At 45.2% G+C, this 21,234-nt stretch overlaps 2 protein-coding genes across 4 annotated transcripts in view; one reads left to right on the forward strand and one right to left on the reverse strand.

Moving 5' to 3' along the window:
* Positions 1–106: 106 nt before the first annotated feature.
* The window catches only part of PEX1 (peroxisomal biogenesis factor 1), a 53,812-nt gene continuing 32,684 nt past the window's right edge, over positions 107–21,234 (forward strand). For 2 of the 3 annotated variants that reach the window (XM_075827699.1, XM_075827701.1), the window contains exons 1-5: positions 107–229; positions 6,038–6,181; positions 16,045–16,128; positions 16,700–16,814; positions 17,787–18,490. In XM_075827699.1, coding sequence (XP_075683814.1) covers positions 116–229; positions 6,038–6,181; positions 16,045–16,128; positions 16,700–16,814; positions 17,787–18,490 — 1,161 coding nt within the window. In that variant the 5' untranslated portion in view covers positions 107–115. Of the gene's footprint in view, positions 230–6,037; positions 6,182–11,950; positions 12,457–16,044; positions 16,129–16,699; positions 16,815–17,786; positions 18,491–21,234 lie in introns of those variants that run through there. The other variant, XM_075827700.1, reaches the window with a different exon arrangement.
* On the reverse strand, positions 8,483–12,224 carry LOC142652158 (E3 ubiquitin-protein ligase UHRF1-like). Its single transcript, XM_075827702.1, has one exon. It carries the CDS (start codon positions 12,024–12,026, stop codon positions 9,762–9,764), a length of 2,265 nt encoding a protein of 754 aa, XP_075683817.1. The 5' UTR covers positions 12,027–12,224; the 3' UTR covers positions 8,483–9,761.

The raw sequence follows: 21,234 nt of genomic DNA on the forward strand, positions 1-21,234 counted from the left end.
ATCTTGACTGACAATTGTGGGATGCCACCCCTATAATGCAGAATGTGTTGTCCCAGTAGCGGTGTGTCCCCCAGAACACTTGAGACGATGTTGTGATCTGGAGCCGCTGTGGGGAATGCTGGGAGGGGGGATAACGGGGGCTGCGGCTGTCACCGTGACGTTAACCGGCGCCAAGGACGCGTTTTTGCGCCTGACACCCGAGCTCAGGGCACAGCTGCGCCTGGAACAGGTGAGACGCGTCCCCCATGACGTTACTGCTGTCACCTGTGCACTCATTGTGACCCCCACAGGGCACCCTGCTGCCACCCATCCCTTACTTGATGGTGGTCAATAACTGTGCCATGCTTCCTCTCAAAACCCAGGTGCCAACAGCCATGCCCCGTGTGCAGGTGCTTCTGGTGGTCTCCAACGTGTTGCATTCCAGCTGCTGCAAAACTATAACTCCCAGCATGCCACTGGGTTTCAACAGCTGGAGAGCCATGGTTGGGGACACTGCTATGTAGCCTGATTCCAAATGATCTCTTAAAGGGGTAGTCCCAAGATTATCACTCATCCACAGGATAGGTGATAAATGTCTGATCGCTGGGACTTCTTCCGATCACTGGAAGGGGGGGGGGGGACCCAAAGCGCCTGTTCCGCCTCACTACACCCCCTGCAGTGAAGAGCTTAAACGGAGTAGCGGTCAAAGCAGACGCCTGCCGCTCCATTCAATGACTGAGAGAAGTCCGATCTGGGCAGGCGAGGTATGGGGCCCGACACAGGCCTCTTCACTAAGGCTCGCTTCTCTGCCTTTTGGCTAAGATAAAGTGTAGTACCTGCTCAAGCTGAAGTTAGTAATCATCCCTGCCGGTGGAAGACGGCCATCGTAGGGGGATGACAGAACGCCGAGATGAGGGCAGGGAACCACAACGGTCATCGCTCTGGTGTACGCATTTGGTTTAAAGGTACCATTTGTAGGTGACCAGGCGACCGCCGGATCGAGGTCCGGTAGTTTGGAAGCCCGAGTTGCTATGTGCCCCGGGGCTGGTGACCCTGGGGTGCCCTATCTCACTGGGGGTGGGATCCCACTGAGTGAAGGCACATTTGCACCCACTCCGTTTCACACTATATGAGCACACACCTTTATTCTTCTGGCTGGGAGATGAGGAATTGTTTATACCTGGTGGATGTCCAGGCTGTATAACAGCGCACATCCACTTATTTAATTTTGTTTTTCACTGTGTTTGTCACAAGGATTTTCCGGGATGTGGTGCCCTTTTGGGACCCTCTTGAGGTCTAGGGGGAAAATGTGTGGCCATCTGGTGCCGTTTTCCCCTGCAACCCGGCCTCCCTTCTTCGGAGGGGAGGTGCAACCTTGATGCAGGCTCCTAGGTGGACACTGGGGTGGCATGTGGGGGGGGATCATCGATCCTCTAGACCTATGGTTTGGAGCGTCGGGGAATGGTTATGTGGGGCCTCTCCCTTTTTTTTGACACAGGGGATGCGATAGACCGCATCCATGTGCACTTTTTGTGTGCCACTCCCGCACTTTTTATGCACTTAGGTGAGAGAGAGCACGGCTCGGGCTTTCAAAAAAAAAAAAAAAGGGGCCCAACCCAGTGCTTTAACTTACTACGCCGCACAGACTTTTGCAGCTTTTTTGTCCTAGAAAGGTTCACAATTTTTCTCCAATGTTTTTGGAAATAGCCAATGGCTGTACTCTGCTTTCTCCATCTATCCCAGACTTTTAATGGACCGGCTCCATTCAAGCTCCTCCCCACTACAGTCGTGCAGTGAGGTGGAACAGGAGGGTTTGGGACCTCCCTTCAGTGATCGGTGGGGTTCCCAGCGATCACACACTTATTACCTATCCTATGGATAGGTGTTAAATGTTAAAGTGTAACTAAACGTTTGACAAACTTCTGACATATCATAAGTTTTGATTGGTGGTTGTCTGATCACTGAGAACCGCACCAATCACTCAAACGAAGAGGCAGAAGGGCTCGTGTGAGCGTGCAGCCGCCTTGTTTATGTTCGGCTTTTTCCGGAAAGCCGATGTATCGAAGTACGGGCAGATAGACTTTCTACTGAGCCCGTACTCCTACGTTGATTTCCGGAAAAAGCCGAACAGAAACAAAGCGGCTGAGCGATCACACGAGCCCTTCTGCCTCTTCGTTTGAGTGATTTGGTGGGGGTCTCAGTGCTTGGACCCCCACCTATCAAAACTCATGACATGTCAAATGTTTAGTTACCCTTTTATCTTGAAAATATCCCGAATCCAGTCAAAGTACTTTGATAAGTTATAGATACATTACAGGATAATAGTGAAGTCTGGGATCTCGGACCAGCACGGAGTTCTAGAATGAAAAGTCTTTGTAGAGGGTTCAGATCCTCAGAGATTTCTATTACTGGGAATTTGACAGCTTTGTAAGCAAATGTCCATCTATTTGACTGTGTGGGTGGAATTATTTTGAGTGCATTTCTCCTTTAAATCTGAATAGCATAAATATAGACCAGTCTGTGGGTCAACGATAAAGCCGGTTTTGGGGCTTTTTGTTTTGTATGTCGCAGCTTCTATACAGCAGTGATATCGCTCTACATGTACGTGAGGTCCGCAGCGTAACTAACTATAATAAAACCTTTGACCGGGGAGAAAGGCAGAAATAGCGATGTTAATGAGTAATTACGTTAATGAGAGTCTAGACGGGGGGGAGGGGGGTTCTGCATCGTCCTGCGGAGACTATACAATTCATATTCTGTAACCCTGAGACTAAATCACTTGTAACATGTACAGGTTCAGATAAGACTTTATATACATTAGTGTAATCTGCTAACTTTGTGTGTCCGTTTTCTAGCTTTACGTATATTAAACAAGGGTTGTTTAGTTTAAAAAAAAAACATTCGGTGAGGTCTCATGCACACAAACGTATTTCTTTCCTCCCGTAGATACGGGTCCTTGGTAACACGTATTCGACCCGTATTTCCGGGCACGTTTTCGCTGCAAAATTGCACTGCACTAATCGGCAGCCCCTTCTCTCTATCAGTGCAGGATAAAGAGAAGGGACAGCCCTTTCCGTAGTAAAAGAAATTCATACTTACCCGGCCGTTGTCTTGGTGACGCGTTCCTCTTTCGACATCCAACCCGACTTCCCTGGATGACGCGGCTGTCCATGTGACCGCTGCAGCGGTCACATGGGCTGAAACGTTATCCCGGGAGGCCGGACTGGAGGAAGAAGCAGGGAGTTCTGGGTAAGTATGAACTTCTATTTTTTTTTTTACACGTTTATCTATATTGTGATCGGAAGTCGCTGTCCAGGGTGCTGAAACAGTTACTGCCGATCGTTTAACTCTTTCAGCACCCTAGACAGTGACTATCTCCTGACGTCGCCTAGCAACCGTCCCATAATTACGGGAGCCCCATAGACTTCTATGAGCCTGCCCATGCTGTAATTACGGCCTGAAATAGGACATGTTCTATATTTTTCAACGGCATGGGCACCTTCCCGTAAGCATACAGGGAGGTACCTGTGGCCAATAGAAGTCTATGGGCCTGTAATTACGGGCCATGATTACGGGCGTTTTTACGTTTGTGTGCATGGGGCCTGAGTGTGTGTGTCTACCCATTCAGAACACTCATCTATTAGGGTGGATTTACACGAGCGTGTGCGTTTTGCGCACGCAAAAAAGTGGCGTTTTGCGTGTGGAAAAGGCACTTAACAGCTCCGTGTGTCATGTTCATATGGATGTGTGGCTGCGTGCTTTTCACGCAGTCGCCATCATTGACACTCCGTTTGGATGTTTGTAAACAGAAAAGCACGTGGCGCTTTTCTGTTTACATTCATTTTTTTACTGCTGTTGCACGAATAACGCGCGTCCCACGGAAGTGCTTCCGTGTGGCGCGCGTGATTTTCACGCACCCACTGACTTCAATGGGTGCGCGATGCGCAAAAAACGCCGAAATATAGAACCTGTTGTGAGTTTTACGCAGCGGACTCACGCTGCACAAAAATCACGGACAGTCTGCACTGCCCCATAGACTTGCATAGGTCCGTGCGACCCGCGTGAAAATCATGCGGGTTGCACGGACGTAAATCACGTTCGTGTAAATCCGCCCTCAGGCTGTGGGTTTATTACAGGTGAAACTTTGAAACTAGGTGCTTCACCTGTAATAGTCGCACGACCAAAATCCGCATTGATTCGTGGTAAAATGCAGGCGGTATTTACAGCAATTAAAGTGTCCTTCTAGTTATATTCTCCCTCCCGTACGAACATTGGGTTTGGAGAGACGCTCCTGCACACTGGGTGCAACCATATGACACCTGGAGAGTATTGTGCAAGGGTCCAATTCTAATTAACTGGACCCTTGCACGATACTTTCCGGGCATCGGATGGTTGCCACGGCAACATTACCGCCCACAGTGTAGGAGCATCTCTACACACCCAAGGTGGAAGAGTATAACTTGAGGGACACTTTTAAGTGAAACTAAACTTTTAAAAAACAATCTGCACTTTGGTCAGTGAGGGTCTGAGCACTGAGACCCCCACCGATTACTAAAACGAGGCAGCAGAAACGCTCTGGTGAGCACTGTGCTGCTTCGCTTGTGATTGGCCCTGCACGGTGCGGTATACGGAATCAATAGAAATTCTGAGTCCGTACACTGCTCGCTGGGGCGGCTTACCAAGGAAAGCCACAACACAGCGCTCACCCGATCCCTTCATCCACATCGTTTCAGCGATTGGTGGGGGTCTCAGTGCTCAGACCCCTGCTGAACAAAGTTTCTGATATGTAAATAACATGTCAACAGTTTTCAAATTTTATTTACACTTTAGGAAGCAAAATGATAACTATGAAACTGGAGTAAAAACACACGCCTTTGTGAAATCCCAGCCTTAGGCGATGCACAGAGCAGCCATGAAAAAGTCTCTCTCTGGAGAACCCAGCAGGTCTGTGTATTACATGGACAGAGCATTGATTTTAATAAGAACGGTGTAATGCTTCATCTCTCCTGTGGTGGTGCTGTAGGGGAAATGAGCCCTTACTGCCGTTTTACTCCAGAGAATTCAACTGATCACTAACATCCCAGCAACAGAGCATCATGTGATCAATTTATAGTCGGGGTCCTTATAACAAAATAGGATTGTCTAAAGCAGACAATCCTTAAGGCCGGGCTCATACATTGCGACTGTGTTACCATACAGATTTCACAAAGAATGAAATCTGTGGTGAAAGTCTGGCATTTCTGCAGCATGTCTAGAATCCGCTGCTGCGTTTTTACGCTATAAGTAAATAGGGTTTGTTAAACCTTATTCACTTACATTGTACTATACTTTACAAATACGCAGTGTGTGAACCTGGCAGAGACATTCCAGGCAAAACTCAAAATCTGACAGGACCCCTACTCCTCTCCCCGCTCCTGTGATACTACCTGCGGTCATATTGCGTTTGACACGTTGTCTTGCAGCCTACTGGAGTGCCACTCAATTAGGTATAGCATTGGATAAAAGTTGCCGCCAGATTTTTTTTAAAACAAATGCATGGATGCTGTTGAGGCTGCGGGAGGGGAGCAGAGGGTCCTGGGACAGTCAGATTTTGTGTTTCAGACAGAATACTGAAAGTCTGCCTGAATGAGGACAATTTTGGTTAAATCTAAGGGCCAGGCCAAATACTTCTCACAGCTGAGTTTTCTACAGTTGTATCGAAATACATCCTCTCCTGATTTTTCTGTAATCATTTAAGGTAAAATGTGTCTGTGTAACTCAGAGCATTGTCTAAAATGGATACAATTGTGTCAGAGGTTTATGCCTTCCTGTTTATGAACCTAGTAGCTTTATAGGTTGGACTTGATGGACCTGCCTTTTTTCAACTCTGAGTAAAAGCGACATCGGGATGTACACGAGTAAGGAGCTCTCGTATGTTTTGATTAGTTTTCACCTAGGAGCACTGAAAACAGATCTCCTTGGAGACACTGGTCCAAAATGCAGCATGATACAGAGCATGGCGATATTTGTTTCTGAAGAATAGTAGTCTGTAGTCATTGCACTGTAATATTTCTTCCAGGGCTGCGCTGTAGAGGTCACATGGGAGGAGCAGCCGGTTTATCTCGGGTGGATGGAGAATCGCAGCAGAAGAATTACAGACTACACCGTTGTGGAGCTCAACAGACAAGTGGCAGAGAAACTGGGACTTGTGGATGGACAGCAGGTACTGAGCATGTACTCAAAGCACTGTGGCACTACAACAATAGGGTGTCAGGGCATGCTGGGAGTTGTAGTTTCACAACACCCACTGGTTGCAGACCACTGCTCTGGAGTGATGTATATGTAAAAAGTCTATTATATTCACCGCTTGATAACCCCTTTTTGAAAGAAAGCCAATCTAGCATCCAAAACCACCAACAATCCGTTGCTACCTTGGGGATATTGCGCCCAGCCTTAAGAGGCTCTGTCACCACATTATAAGTGCCCTATCTTGTACATTGTGATCTGCGCTGTAATGTAGATTACAGCAGTGTTTATTTAGAAAAAAATTATCATTCTTTACGGAGTTATGACCAATTTCAGATTTATGCTAATGACTTTCTTAATGGACAACTGGGCGTGTTTTACTTTTTGACCAAGTGGGCGTTGTACAGAGCTGACCAATCGGTGTCATACACTTCTCTCCATTCATTTACACAGCATATAGTGATCTCATTATCACTATGTGCAGCCACATATACACACTATAACGTTACTCAAGTGTCCTGACAGTAAATATACATTACCTCCAGCCAGGACGTGATGTATATTCACAATCCTGACACTTCTGTAGCGTCTGTGTGATATTTACAGCAAGACAAGAGTAATCTCGTTTTAAATTACAGGTTACATCGTAATCTCGCGAGATTACGCTTGCCTTGCTGTAAATATCACACTGACGCTACAGAACTATCAGGATTGTGAATAGACATCACGTTCTGGCTGGAGGTAATGTATATTCACTGTCCGGACACTGCAGTAACGTTAGTGTGTTTATGTGGCTGCACATAGCGATATCGCTATATCCCTATATGCTGTGTAAATGAATGGAGAGAAGTGTATGACGCTGATTGGTCAGCGTCATGCACTTCTCTCCACAACGCCCACTTGGTCAAAAAGTAAAAACACGCCCAGTTGTCCATTAAGAAACATTAGCATAAAGCTCAAATAGGTCATAACTCTTTCAAAAATGATAGTTTTTCTAAATAAAAAACACTGCTGTAATCTTCATTACAGCGCCGATCACATAGTGTACAATATAGGCCACTTATAATGTGGTGACAGGGCCTCTTTAAATGTTTTATTTTTCTGAAATTCTTACTACTGCATAGAAATATAGTTTATTAATTCATAGATGTTACGAAGGTTCTTATTCAGTGATGAGATATGCTGCTAATGCCAAGGCTCTTTTCACACTGCCTTTTCCCTGCACAACACATGTCAAAGGTACTTATAGGCTCCTTTTATAACGAGGGAAGCTAAAATATTTCCTGTTGGGTCGTACAACTCAGGAATACTTTATTTTTGCGGGACAGAATAATGTAGTAGACTGCGCTGTTCTTTCCAGAGGCATCCCGCAAAAAGCGTTCTCCACGCGAGATCAGTTTAATGTACGCGTCATGAGAGTTCATATCATTCCTGTTTAACGGATCCCATAATATTCTGTGGGTGACTGATGCCACTGTTAAACATAGGCTATGACAGATGCCTAATGTAGACATCAGGAGCTTTCCCCAACATATCAGTCAAACGGACCAAAAACAGTGTGAAACGAGCCTAAGCAAGATGTGGCGCTCAACATAGTGGGAGAGATCCAGCAAAGCGAATACAAGGAAAGTGCCCTAAGCAACCAGATCCCAGTCATTATTCAGTGATTTGGAAGATAAAAGCAGCAGTCTGATTCATTGCTGAACATGCAGCCAGCCTTCCGCTTTTTGGTGCCAGGATGGGCATGACAATCTGTTTTGGGTCCGCTTATTTCAGGAAAGTTCTTAAAAGGTTTGGCGTTATTCACACAGGTTTATTGTGGATGTGTAAAAGCTGCATATATGGCACATTTAATGTAGGAAAACCCCAAGTTTTTTTTTTTCTTTTGCTGCCATATATGCATCTCACATATAGCCTTACTACACCCATATAAAGCATTACTAAATACAATAAGCGCCATGTATTAAAACTTAACTAATAAGTGATCTGGGTACCCCCAATCTCTCTAGAAATTTTTTGAAAAAAAAAAAGCAAAAAGTACTGCAGCTATTGATAGGCATCTTCTATCTAGTGATCAGTAAGGTCTGAGCAGCCAGGCTCCCAATACTATCATCTGGCACCTCTCCATAACATCAGAAATGTGAACACTCCCTTTAAATTAACAGGCCCCTTCATATCCGTCTGGCCATCCATAAAAGGGTCTCACAAGAATGTAATAGCCATTCTGCGCTTCCACTGAGACATGAGCCTGTTATTATCTTGCGTGAAAGGCAGACAATTATACGGTCGTGAATGCATTTATCGTATCATATCAAATGTTCAGATCAGACAAAACCAGCGACATATATAGAAGTGTACAGACATTGACAAAGCATAACGAACAAAATTTAACGAAAATCAGCACCAAGCACCCGATTGTTTATGGGGATGGAGGGACAAGTGTCAACAAGGCATCAGTGACTGATGAAACAATTATTAGTCATCCCGTTGTATTCCGTTTAGGAAAAATGAGAACTATAGCCAAAATGGTTAATGGATAAATCATAACTGGAAAATTTCACGTTTATATAACAAGTACAAGACGTCGGGACAAGGTCACCTACAGAGGTGAAGAACTACCCGCACATGGTCATTAGTAAATGTAAGTTGGTTGTGGCACTACAAGTACCAGCAGTTATGTACTTTGGCTTTCCTCATACTCTGCAGAGACATGCTCTCCTGAAAATATATTCAAGACTGAAAACGTACATATATTAGAGGTCACAGCACGTCAAGCTGAAGTGTTCTTTGACCTGAAAATATCAAAGTGGCGCAGTCCTTGGCCATGAGACTCCATTATAAAGGAGCTTACGGTGATATTACTGAGTACTCACTAAAGCCGGTGACACCTACATCTCACTGCAATCACTATATATACACATAAGGCCTTATTAGAATGATTGGTGCATACATTTCTCTTTAATTACTTAATTTCTCCCGTAGTGGAGAAGTCCTGTATGGGAGGCAACTCTACTCGAGAGGCCTGTCCTGTAACACTCCTATTTTAATTGGGGTTTTAAATAAAGGCTTCTGGCGTTGTATAGTTGCCTCCCATAAAGGACACCCCCCTGCTGTATCTCTCAGGTGGGAGATCTGGCATCACTAGCCCCAAGAGGCAAAAGTAGCACAATAGTGCATAAATACGGTGTAAATCCAGCAGGGGGCAGTACAATAATATGAAATAGGTTTTCCAGAAATCCGAATTCATGGCTTGAGTATCCACATTTGATGCCTGTATCCCAGACGTGAATAACTACCTTTGGATAATGTAGCCACTTGTCCACATATAGCATTCTCCCATATCTAGGTTTAAGTCATTTCAGATGTGAGGCGGGGCTGTAACATCCATTGTGGCTTTTGATCTTCAAGACTGACAGACATGGAGGGCAGAGCCTTATCTGGCCAACAAAGAAGGGAATGTATGAATAATGGGGACTGAACAGAAGGCTTTTGGTGGCAGACAGTCTTGGGATAATAAGCAGAGCTGTAATAACGTAATCTTTTTAGCTGCACATGAATTATCGTCCCCTTTCGTAGCCAGGGAAGAGCTGGCCGAGAACTGTTTGCAGGGGCTTGTTCACCCGGATGTTGTAGTTCTTGCCCAGGTCGTGTCGGCAGGCAGGACAACTGTACACGGAGGCTTTGAAGGATCGGTCGAGGCAGGTCTTGCAGATGTTGTGTAGACAATCAGTGGTGATGGGCTCGTACACCACCTCCTGGCAGCAGATACACAGAAAGGTCTCCTCCACTTTGTTGATGAACCTTGGTCCTTCCTTGAGATGCATCATCACCTCATTCCACAACTTGACATTCAGCTCGTCCTTCTCGATCAGCTCTTTTTGCTCTGGGGTCAGATCGTACACAAGATCCGTTTTAGTTTTCTTAGGTGCTCCCTCAGCATCATCTTCATCATCCTCAATAACATATTTCCTTTTTCTCTTCCCTTTGATTGGAGTCTCCTGTTCATCTGAATCCATGTTTTCTTTCTCTCTTTCCTTATTGGCAACAGATTCTAAGTAACCCTCTGGGTAGTGAATGGTGAGGCCTAGTTTTTTAACACGTTCTTTGCCCTCCTTGGTCCATGGTGCTGGTTCTTCATCATCTCTCCTCAGCAGATAGCGCCAGATAAGGAAGCCAGACTTGCCCTTTTCAGGCCAGTATTTCACCACCTTGTATATGCCATCGTATCGGTTACCATCCTCTGGGGCGTATTTGCTGTGTTTCCGGCCCTTTGCATTGCGCACAACACGCACTGGTTTACCCCTTTGCCAATCCTTAGCTTCAGCCCCTTGCTTTTCATTGATGCGGGCATTGCAGTTCATGGCTAACGCACGGTTGGTATTGGTGAGTTTCTGGTCACATGACTGCTCAGCTGTGCGCTTGTTGCCAGAGAGGTCACGTCCTCCACTTCCGGTGTAGGTAAACTCAGTCCCATCATCTGCATCATCCTCGTAACCTCCTGCCAGGACCAGAGAATAGGAGCCATCATTGCTTCTGCCGTGGATGCCAGCCACATGAGGACGGTGCACACCAGCCTCGCTCACCTGCACCCTAAACTTCCACATGGTGCCAACAAGTACTCCTGGTATCGGCCCGTAGTGATTGGACGGAACAATGGTGCATTCTCTGGAGCGCCCAACACATGCCATGCCTTTACCCCAGTCTCTGTGGGAGGATGAGCTGGCAGATGCCATTTTAGCTTTCTTTTTGCTCTCTTTCAGCTTTTCACCAGCCAACACCACCTCGCTGGCATCGTTCCTACAGTCAGGGCAGTACCAGTCATCAATATCTGGCAGGGCAGATAGAGGAGGTCTAAGACAGTAGATGTGGAAGGCCATGTCACACTCATCACACAGCAGCTGCTTTGCAGGGTCCTGTTTTCCCCCACAGACGTGGCAGGCGCACATGCGGCACTTCGTTTTAGGGTCATCTTTGCAGAATTTGCATTGTGGACCAGTCTGGGTTTTTTTGGGTAACTCAGGAGGCGGGACCAGGATTTCAGGTAGGATCGGTGGACCAGGCTTCTCTATTTTGAACACCTCATCCACAAATACAATCCTGCAGTCATTTAGAGGGTCCCCTGCACCCCCCAGTAACAGCTTGGCATAGAGTTCTTTTCTGGCTTTTCCCTCTGTCTTGCGGAGGATCTCGGCGTCATACCAGTAACCCCTCTCCTTGGGCTCGTCTGGGTTGTAGTTGATCATGACCACCAGTCCGGCCTGTAGATCATCCCAGGACAGCTTGCTCCTTGCCCGGGGTCTCACGTCTTTAGCGGTCAGCTGCACCACTCCCTCCTCAGGGTAATCCTCATACCTTATATGGTAAATGACGTCATCGCCGGGGGTTCCTCCGGTCACATTGACCACCTCAGCCTCGAACCAGGCGCCCATGTGCAGATCCCGGGCGTCCACTTGCTCTTTTATCTTGTACAGTTCGAGGGTTGTGGGCTCGGCGGGCGGTTCCACCTCTGGTCGCGGCTCTTCTGGCTCTGTCTCGGACATAGGGGCATCGTCGGCCTCTTCTGCCTCCACCGGAGCCGACACCGGGGGAGGAGGGAGCTGGCGCACCAGCAGCTGCACAATGTCGTTGAGCCCAAGGCTGTAATCGAAGAGCGTGTGCCCGTCCTCCATCTGCTTACCCCGGTAGAAGAGCCGCTGTCTGTCCTGCTCCACTTTGAACAGTTCCTGGATGCGCTCCCGCAGCTCCTCCACCTTGGTCAGTTTAGACAGGGAGTCAATGCGGTGAGTCTCCCGGCCGTCCATGGTGCGCACCTGGATCCACATGATGGTGATGAAGGGCTCAGTGTCGTCTCGGTTGCTGTGCTGTGGCGGCGGCCCGGACTCTCCGGCGGATTCCCGGTTATCTCAGACTCGCTTCGGACAGGAAAAGCGTGTACGGAACTCCCGCTCACCTCGGGCTGCGCGGTTTGTACTTTGGCGGGAGTCTAACCCGGCCGCTGCTGATTGGCTGGAGAGCAGATAGCGGGAAGAGATTGTCAGGGTGCAAGCTCCGCCCCTCTCACTGTCGCGAGGTTCCCGCTCGCTGTCACTGTTGTCATGGTTACGTGGTTCGTTATGTGTCTGCGCCATGTCTCGGGTTATAGCCTCTCAGTGTATGCCTCCCTTCCCCCATGATGAGACCTGCGACACATTCACTGACTGTATCATCAAAACTAATTATATTCTAATTAAAGGATTATACAGTGATTATATGGTATCCGCCTCTGTATCACTAATTTGTCGCAGCCTGTCTTACATATGTCCGCATACAGCTCTTTGTTTTCAAGCTGTTTAACCCCTTCCCGCCGCAGCCCTTTTTCAGATTTTCATTTTCGTTTTTCCCTCCCCAACTTCCAGAAGCCATAACGTCTTTATTTTTCCGTCTGTCTAGTCCTATGAGGGCTTGATTTTTGCGGGACGAGTTGTAGTTTTTCGTAGCACCATTTATTTTGCCGTATAATGTACTAGGAAACGGGGAAAAAATTTATTTGTGGGGTAGAAAATGAAAAAAAACCGATTCCTCCATGTTTTTTTTGCGCGCCGTTTTTACGGAATTCACTGTGCAATTAAAACAACATGTTAACTTTATTCTGCGGGTCAATACGATTACGGCGATACCAAATATGTATCGTTTTTTTTCTATATTTTACTACTTTTACAAGTAAAAACCTAAGTGTAAAAAAGAAAATGTATTTTGTGTCGCCAAATTCCGAGAGCCGTAACTTTTTTATTTTTCCGTCGAGGACTTATTTTTTTCGGGTAAGCTGTTGTTTTTAATAATACCATTTTGGGGTACATGCGACGGTTTTATCACTTTTTATTTCATTTTTTGTGGGAGATTAGGTGACCAAAAAATAGACATTCTGGCGTTTACAATTTTTTTTTTTTTTTACGGCGTTCACCGTGCGGGTTAAATAATGATATATTGTAATAGTTCAGACATTTACGGACGCGGCGATACCAATTATGTTTATTTATTTTTTTTACTATTCTCTAGGGGAAAAAGGGGGATTTTTTTGAACTTTTAATTTTTTTTTTTACACCAAAAAACGATATTTGACTAATTTTTTCTTTTTTTTATTAGTCCCCCTAGGCGACTTCAACCAGCGATCGTTCGATCGCTTGCACGATATACTGCAATACTAATGCCCGGAGGCAAGGCTTAATAGGAGCACAAAAATGGCGGACCTGGGGGACTTCATTAGGCCCCCAGGCAACTATCGCCTCCCAGCGATTGCATTGCGGGGGGCGCGATGAGCTGTTAGAGGGGGTCGCCCCCCTCTCTCTAACAATTTAAATGCTGCGGTCGTTATTGACCGCAGCATTTAACAAGTTAAACGAGCGGGATCGCGCTCGAGCGTGATGCCGCTCATTACTCTGAAGTGTCGGCTGTAACATACAGCCGACGCCGACATTGTATGGAGCAGGTTCACTCCGTGAGCCCGTTCCATACTTCCCCCTACCCGACTGTCGCGTATGGATACGTCAAATGTTGGGAAGGGGTTAATATCTGAGGTAAAAAAAATACTGGAGCAGACTTAACAATTTATTTACAGCACTTTTCTGGTGTAAATACTTAGAAAAAGGAGGCCCTGTCACCAGATTATAAGTGCCCCGTCTCCTACATAATGTGATCGGCGCTGGAATGTAGATAATAGCAGTGGTTTTTATTTTGAAAAACTATCATTTTTGAGCAAGTTATGAGCTATTTTAGATTTATGCTAATGAGTTAGTCACTGATTGGTCACTGATTGGTCAGCCTCATACACTGCTCTGTACAACACCCAGTTGGTAAAAAGTAAAAACACGCCCAGTTGTCCATTGAGAAACTCATTAGCATAAATCTAAACTAGCTCATAACTTGCTCAAAAATGATCATTTTTCAAAATAAAAACCACTTCTGTTCTCTACATTACAGCGCCAATCACATTATGTAGGAGACAGGGCACTTATAATGTGGTGACAGAGTCTTTTTAAAAAAATATATAATGCCCCTGTGCCACTTTCTCCCACACGTCGAAAAAGTGTTGGGGCCTCTGTTGCTCTCCATATTTATTTAGTGTTCCTATCTTTAAGCACTACCCTTAATTACACTAGCCACAACCCCCAAAAATTCTTGGCCGGTGCCCCCATAATTCCATTCACTGCTTCAGTGCCCCACATCTACAGCCACAGTGCCCTCATAACAAATACAGTGCACCCATAATGACATGCAGATACTCCCCTTTCCTCCTTTCTGCAGTTTGCAGTCCACTTCATTCCTGGATACCACCACAGACAACGCCATGGAGATGCCGTTTGCCCCCTGAATACAATTGTGTCACACACACACAGTGACCCAAACAAATAGTGCCACACACAGCGCCCCCTGAATATAGTGCTATAGGCTGTGCCCAATACATATAATATTGCAACACATAGTGCCCCTTGCAGAACTTGCCACACACAGTACTACCTGTAGACAGTGCCACACACAGTACCCCCTGTAGACAATGACCCATACACAATGCCCCCTGTAGATAGTGACAAACACATATATTGCCCCCTGTAGATAGTGACCCACACACAGTGCCCCCTGTAGATAGTGACCCACACACACTGTCCCCTGTAGATAGTGACCCACACACACTGTCCCCTGCTGGTAGTGACCTACACATATATTACCCCGTCGGTAGTGACCTACACATACATTTCCCCCTGTAGATGGTGCCACACACAGGGCTCCCTGTAGATAGGGTGCCACACGCAGTGCCCCCTGTGACTTTAGACCCGTAATCAGACTTCAGACCAGACTAAAAAAGGAAAAAAATGTTTTAAAATAAAGAAAACCGTTCCTCACGTTTTAAATCACTGCTGCTCCAGCGCTGGCGTTTTGGTGGTCCCCGCCAGTCCTTGTAGTGATGACCTTTACCAAAAGGCAATGAAATTCCACATATGAAATTACACACCGCATGAAGCCTCACCCCAAAACCACATCCACGTTTTTACGCGTGTTAACCTGGATGGTATTTTTGGGTGGAAAAGGTGGCGACCCTACCCGCACTTGTATATATGGATCGGTGATGCAGCTGCAATGCTACCAATAGCTCTTAATACTCTAAATCTCCCTTTGGCAGTAAAAGGGGAAGAGTCCATGGTCCCAGTCAGGCTCCTGTATACACCAGGCCTCAGTGACGTTGCGTCCACATGATTGAGTTATCAAAATGCTGATACAGGCCATTACGTTACTGTGGACAAAACCTCACCGTGGCCTGCAGCGACTGGACGTCTCAGCCACGTTATATAACTTCACTGTCGAGGCAAAGCCGCTAAGGTCTGGAGTGCGTTTATTACAATTTTACCATTTTAGAGGCCTGACATTCTATTACATTACTGTTTTTATTCAGATCTACTTTAATGAGATGTCAAACTCAAAAGTGAATGGTGGACATCAGGCAAACGAAGACCCCCACAATTTTAAAGAGGAGGATCAGTGTCCCACTTTTGGTGACTCTCAAACCTATGTCTCTCCACCTGTTTGACTATTCCTGCAACTGTCAGGGCATGCTGGGAGTTGTAGTTTTGACACCTCTGGAAGGGTACAGTTTGGAGACCACTTACTTAGAGGTTCCTGTCATTCCTATTTATTTTAACGGAGACAGACCGTAAATGTGTAGCCACCTTTCTATCAAAAACAGGGAGCGATCCCTCCTTTTGCTCTAGATCGAAGGGAATCCGAGATGCAGGACTCCCCACCAATCTATCATTTATATGTCTGATTGATGTAATACAATTTCAAGTAAGTTTTTTTTTTTCTCTTCAGGTGTTCCTCAAGCCTTGTTGTAATGTCCCATCTTGTACGGAAGTCACAGTTGAACCTCTATCTGCCGATGACTGGGAAATACTGGTAAAATGATGATTTTATTTTTACAACGTCTCTAACAAAAAAGTCTCAATAGACCTTCCTGGAATAGGAAATGATGGCATATAAAAGTGTAGTGAAGCACAGCCCAGAAAAGTGGAGTTCCCCTTCCTTCTCCTGTATTTACCTGATAGGACGCCCTATTCTAGGGATTCACTCAACGACCCTTTGAAGCACTCCCCGGGAAATGGAAGAGGCGTCCATGAATTTCCTTACGCAGCTTCCCCCCCTCACCCATAAGCTTTGCAATTGGTGTAACGAGGCAAAATCAGTAAATGATGTACGTCCCAAACTTGGAGCCCGTGGGGCTCCATTTTCACAAAAGTGTGTAGTCCCCTTTTATGTTTTATGTACAGGGAGAATAAAGAAAAATATTGGCTTCTCCTTGCGGCGAATGCAACCACCGACTTCCTGCCACTGCCTATATTTCTCTCTGTAACGCAGATCTCCCCGTGACTCTCACAACCACAATTGCAAAGCCAATATTTAGAGTCATGTCAGATGTATTCTATACTGTATACCAATATGCTAATATCGATTATATGTGTATCACCAGGAGCTGCATGCGTCAGCCCTCGAAATGCACCTTCTTGACCAGATCCGAATAGTTTATCCCAAAGCCGTGTTTCCAGTGTGGGTGGATCTGCACACATGTGTCTACATTCAGATAGGTGAGTAGTCCTGGTAATAATATATTATAATAACTATGTATAAAAAAGGTCTCCACTGATATATAAGACTCTGTGCAGCAAAAAAGAAAAACGAAATTGACAGCATATGCCGTATATTGGACTCTATTCCCCTCCTAGAAGCTCTAAGTTACATGAAAGCCATTTAAAGGGGTTGTCCAGTTGAAAAAAAACCATTTTCAAATATTAGGGAATTCTGAGGTAATCGCGAGGTCTCCTCTATTCACGATCCACATCTTTTGGCCGTAGGAAAGAGCGGTTACATAGCGCATCTATTACTCTGGAGGACCTGTACTGTCCTGCATTACACAGTCAACCCATTGATATGAATGGGCACCATGTAATGCTTCATTTCCCCTTTGGGGGCGCTGTAGGGATATGTTCAAACTGCATAATGTGGTTTGAAAATATCCTATACATCTAAAATAATCGCCTGGCACTTATGTTTTTCTTCATTCAGGAATCCCCTCTATGAGCCAGAGCGGAGAGCTGTTGAGTATCAGCGGCTCCCACTCCGGTGGACCCAGGATGTTCCATGTATTATTAATCATCTAAATGGCTGCCATGTAATGCTACAGGGGAAATGTATGATTGGCTGCAACTTCCCCTTGTAATTCCCCAGATGACCCCTGGGAGTTTCAGAAGGTGGAGCCCTGACGATCATCTGGTTGCTAGGCTAGCACTGGGGTCCTGGGTTCAAATCCAACAAAGGACAACCTCTGCATGGAGTTTGTACCTTCTCGCTGGGTTTGAGTGGGTTTCCTCACACACGCCAAAAATGTTTCTGTCTGAAATAGGGAATTTAGATTGTGAGGACAGGGACTGATGTGAAAGGTGAAAATCTCTGTACAGCGCTGCAGAGTATGTAAGCAGCAGAAAACCAAAAATAAATATATTTTCGACTTGTTGTGAAGCAATATTGTTACTTTTCTCATAAATTCTGCTTATGTTTAGGAGCATTGACACCAGCTGCAAGTTATGGCCGACTGGAACCCCTGACGGAGTTAATTGTATCTCCAAAAAGCAGAACATCTGAGAACGTGCCCTCACATTTGCCCCCTTTAAAAACTCCAGAATGTGACACTGGATCCAATAGAATCACTCATGGTACCACAAGTAGCAGCGATACCTCGTCACTTAAAGACAAGAGCGAAACCTCCGAAATTCACGCTCCAGAGGCTTTGAGTATATGGGACTCATTAGGAAATCTGTTTTTATGGGCTTTAGGAAAAAATCCCTCACAGACTGGTGCCCACGAAAAGGACGTCTTTAGGAGGACTTTGCTGAAAAGTGTTCGCATAGAAGCCGTTTTCCGAGTATCCCACCATATTCCTTCTATTATAAGTAATAGCCAAGCCTTCCTAGAACATACAAATGATAACACGGTTCAGGTGTTTCTATGGTACCCAGAACCCCCAGGTTTACTTCCAGACATAGTCGTATCCTATGGGACAATTACTGAAATCCCTTCTCCAAAGAGACGGAAAAAGAACAGCAAGTTAAGCGCAGATCGATCTGCGGGGCAAAAGGAATCTGCTGATGCGGCCGCTAAGACACCTGAAACTGTGGTGAAGATTGTTTGGCATGGGTTTGAAGATATCAAAGATGTCATTGAGTATGATACCCGGAATGGAAACACACATATTGCAAAAGTTTGGGTCAGTAATCATATAATTGTGTAGCTCTGTCGTTTTGAGGCATTGCAGCATGGGAACTATACAGTTCCCGCGAAATTACGTAAATAGTGATGTACGTCCAAGATCGGAGAAAACACAGATCTCAGCAACTTAAGCCCTTAGATGCCATGGCCAATGCTGACAGCAGCATATAAGTGGTTATACAGAGGGTTGGGCTGTCTCTGTCACCCCATCGGACCCGTCACAGCATGATCGCGGGGGGGAGGAGTAGTGCTATGGTAGCCGGGGGTCTAACGATGGCCCACAGGTCTGCCATCTTAGTACACCTAATAGGTCCTGCCAGACGCCGGGCCTTATAGGATGCCTGTCCGCGATACAGGCATAATACACTACAATACAGAAGTATTACAGTGTATTATATGAGTGGTCATGCTCAGACATTGTAAAATCCCCAAGCAAGACTAAGAAAAATGTAAACACAAAAATGATCTAAAATGTTTTAAATATAAAAAAAAAAAAGCACAAACCACCCACGAAAAAAATGCTTTATTTAAAAATATATAAAGAAAATAAAAAGTACACATAATTGGTATTGCTGCGTTTGTAACAACCTAAACTATAAAAAAAAAACAAACAATGTCATAGTTGCTGTTTTTTTGTACATCACCCCTAACAAAAACAGAATAATAAGCGGTCAAAAATAGTATGTACCCCAAAATGATACCAATGAAAACGTCAACTCATACTTCAAAAACAAGCCCTCACACTCCGCTCCGTTGACGGAAAAATAAAAAAAGTTATTGCTCAAAAAATGGCGATAAAAAACAAATATTTAAAAAAAAGAATAAAATGTGCAAAAGTAGTAAAAAAAAAAACGAATAATTTGATATCACCATAATCGTACTCACCCGCAGAAGAAAGTTAGCGTGCCATTCATATTTTATGGTAAACGCCGTAAAATCAAAACTAAAAAGACAATGGCGAAAATGCTGGTTTTTTTCCACCACCCCTCAATTTTTTGGAGAAAAGCTCTACAATAAATTATGTATACACCAAAATGGTGACATTAAAAAATTGAAATTAATTTTCTGACTTCCAGTAAGGACCCATGTGGCGCCTCCATCCACTGCCATACAGGCGTCAGGTACTATGTATACGGCGATGCTTCCTTATACCTCCATACATAAAACGATGCTTCCTTATACCTCCATACAGAGGACTATGCTTCCTTATACCTCCATACAGAGGACGATGCTTCCTTATACCTCCATACAGAGGACTATGCTTCCTTATACCTCCATTCAGAGGACTATGCTTCCTTATACCTCCATACAGAGGACTATGCTTCCTTATACCTCCATACAGAGGACTATGCTTCCTTATACCTCCATACATAGGACTATGCTTCCCTATACCTCCATACATAGGACTATGCTTCCTTATACCTCCATACATAGGACTATGCTTCCTTATACCTCCATACATAGGACTATGCTTCCTTATACCTCCATAGAGAGGACTATGCTTCCTTATACCTCCATACATAGGACGATGCTTCCCTATACCTCCATACAGAGGACTATGCTTCCCTATACCTCCATACAGAGGACGATGCTTCCCTATACCTACATTCAGAGGACGATGCTTCCTTATACCTCCATACATAGGACTATGCTTCCTTATACCTCCATACAGAGGACTATGCTTCCTTATACCTCCATACATAGGACTATGCTTCCTTATACCTCCATACAGAGGACTATGCTTCCTTATACCTCCATACATAGGACTATGCTTCCTTATACCTCCATACAGAGGACTATGCTTCCTTATACCTCCATACAGAGGACTATTCTTCCTTATACCTCCATACAGAGGACTATGCTTCCTTATACCTCCATACAGAGGACTATGCTTCCTTATACCTCCATTCAGAGGACGATGCTTCCTTATACCTCCATACAGAGGACTATGCTTCCTTATACCTCCATACAGAGGACTATGCTTCCTTATACCTCCATACAGAGGACTATGCTTCCTTATACCTCCATACAGAGGACTATGCTTCCTTATACCTCCATACAGAGGACTATGCTTCGTTATACCTCCATACAGAGGACTATGCTTCCTTATACCTCCATACAGAGGACTATGCTTCCTTATACCTCCATACAGAGGACTATGCTTCGTTATACCTCCATACAGAGGACTATGCTTCCTTATACCTCCATACATAGGACTATGCTTCCTTATACCTCCATACATAGGACTATGCTTCCTTATACCTCCATACATAGGACTATGCTTCCTTATACCTCCATAGAGAGGACTATGCTTCCTTATACCTCCATACATAGGACGATGCTTCCCTATACCTCCATACAGAGGACGATGCTTCCCTATACCTCCATACAGAGGACGATGCTTCCCTATACCTCCATACAGAGGACGATGCTTCCCTATACCTCCATTCAGAGGACGATGCTTCCCTATACCTCCATTCAGAGGACGATGCTTCCTTATACCTCCATACAGAGGACTATGCTTCCTTATACCTCCATACAGAGGACTATGCTTCCTTATACCTCCATACAGAGGACTATGCTTCCTTATACCTCCATACAGAGGACTATGCTTCCTTATACCTCCATACATAGGACTATGCTTCCTTATACCTCCATACAGAGGACTATGCTTCCTTATACCTCCATACATAGGACTATGCTTCCTTATACCTCCATACAGAGGACTATGCTTCCTTATAC

The sequence above is a fragment of the Rhinoderma darwinii genome, chromosome 5 (assembly GCF_050947455.1).
Source record: "Rhinoderma darwinii isolate aRhiDar2 chromosome 5, aRhiDar2.hap1, whole genome shotgun sequence".
Classification (NCBI taxonomy): Eukaryota; Metazoa; Chordata; class Amphibia; order Anura; family Rhinodermatidae; genus Rhinoderma; species Rhinoderma darwinii.

Bases quoted from the DNA above. Each gene is read 5' to 3' on its own strand.
- LOC142652158 (XM_075827702.1), bottom strand. From the start codon at position 12,026: ATGTGGATCCAGGTGCGCACCATGGACGGCCGGGAGACTCACCGCATT.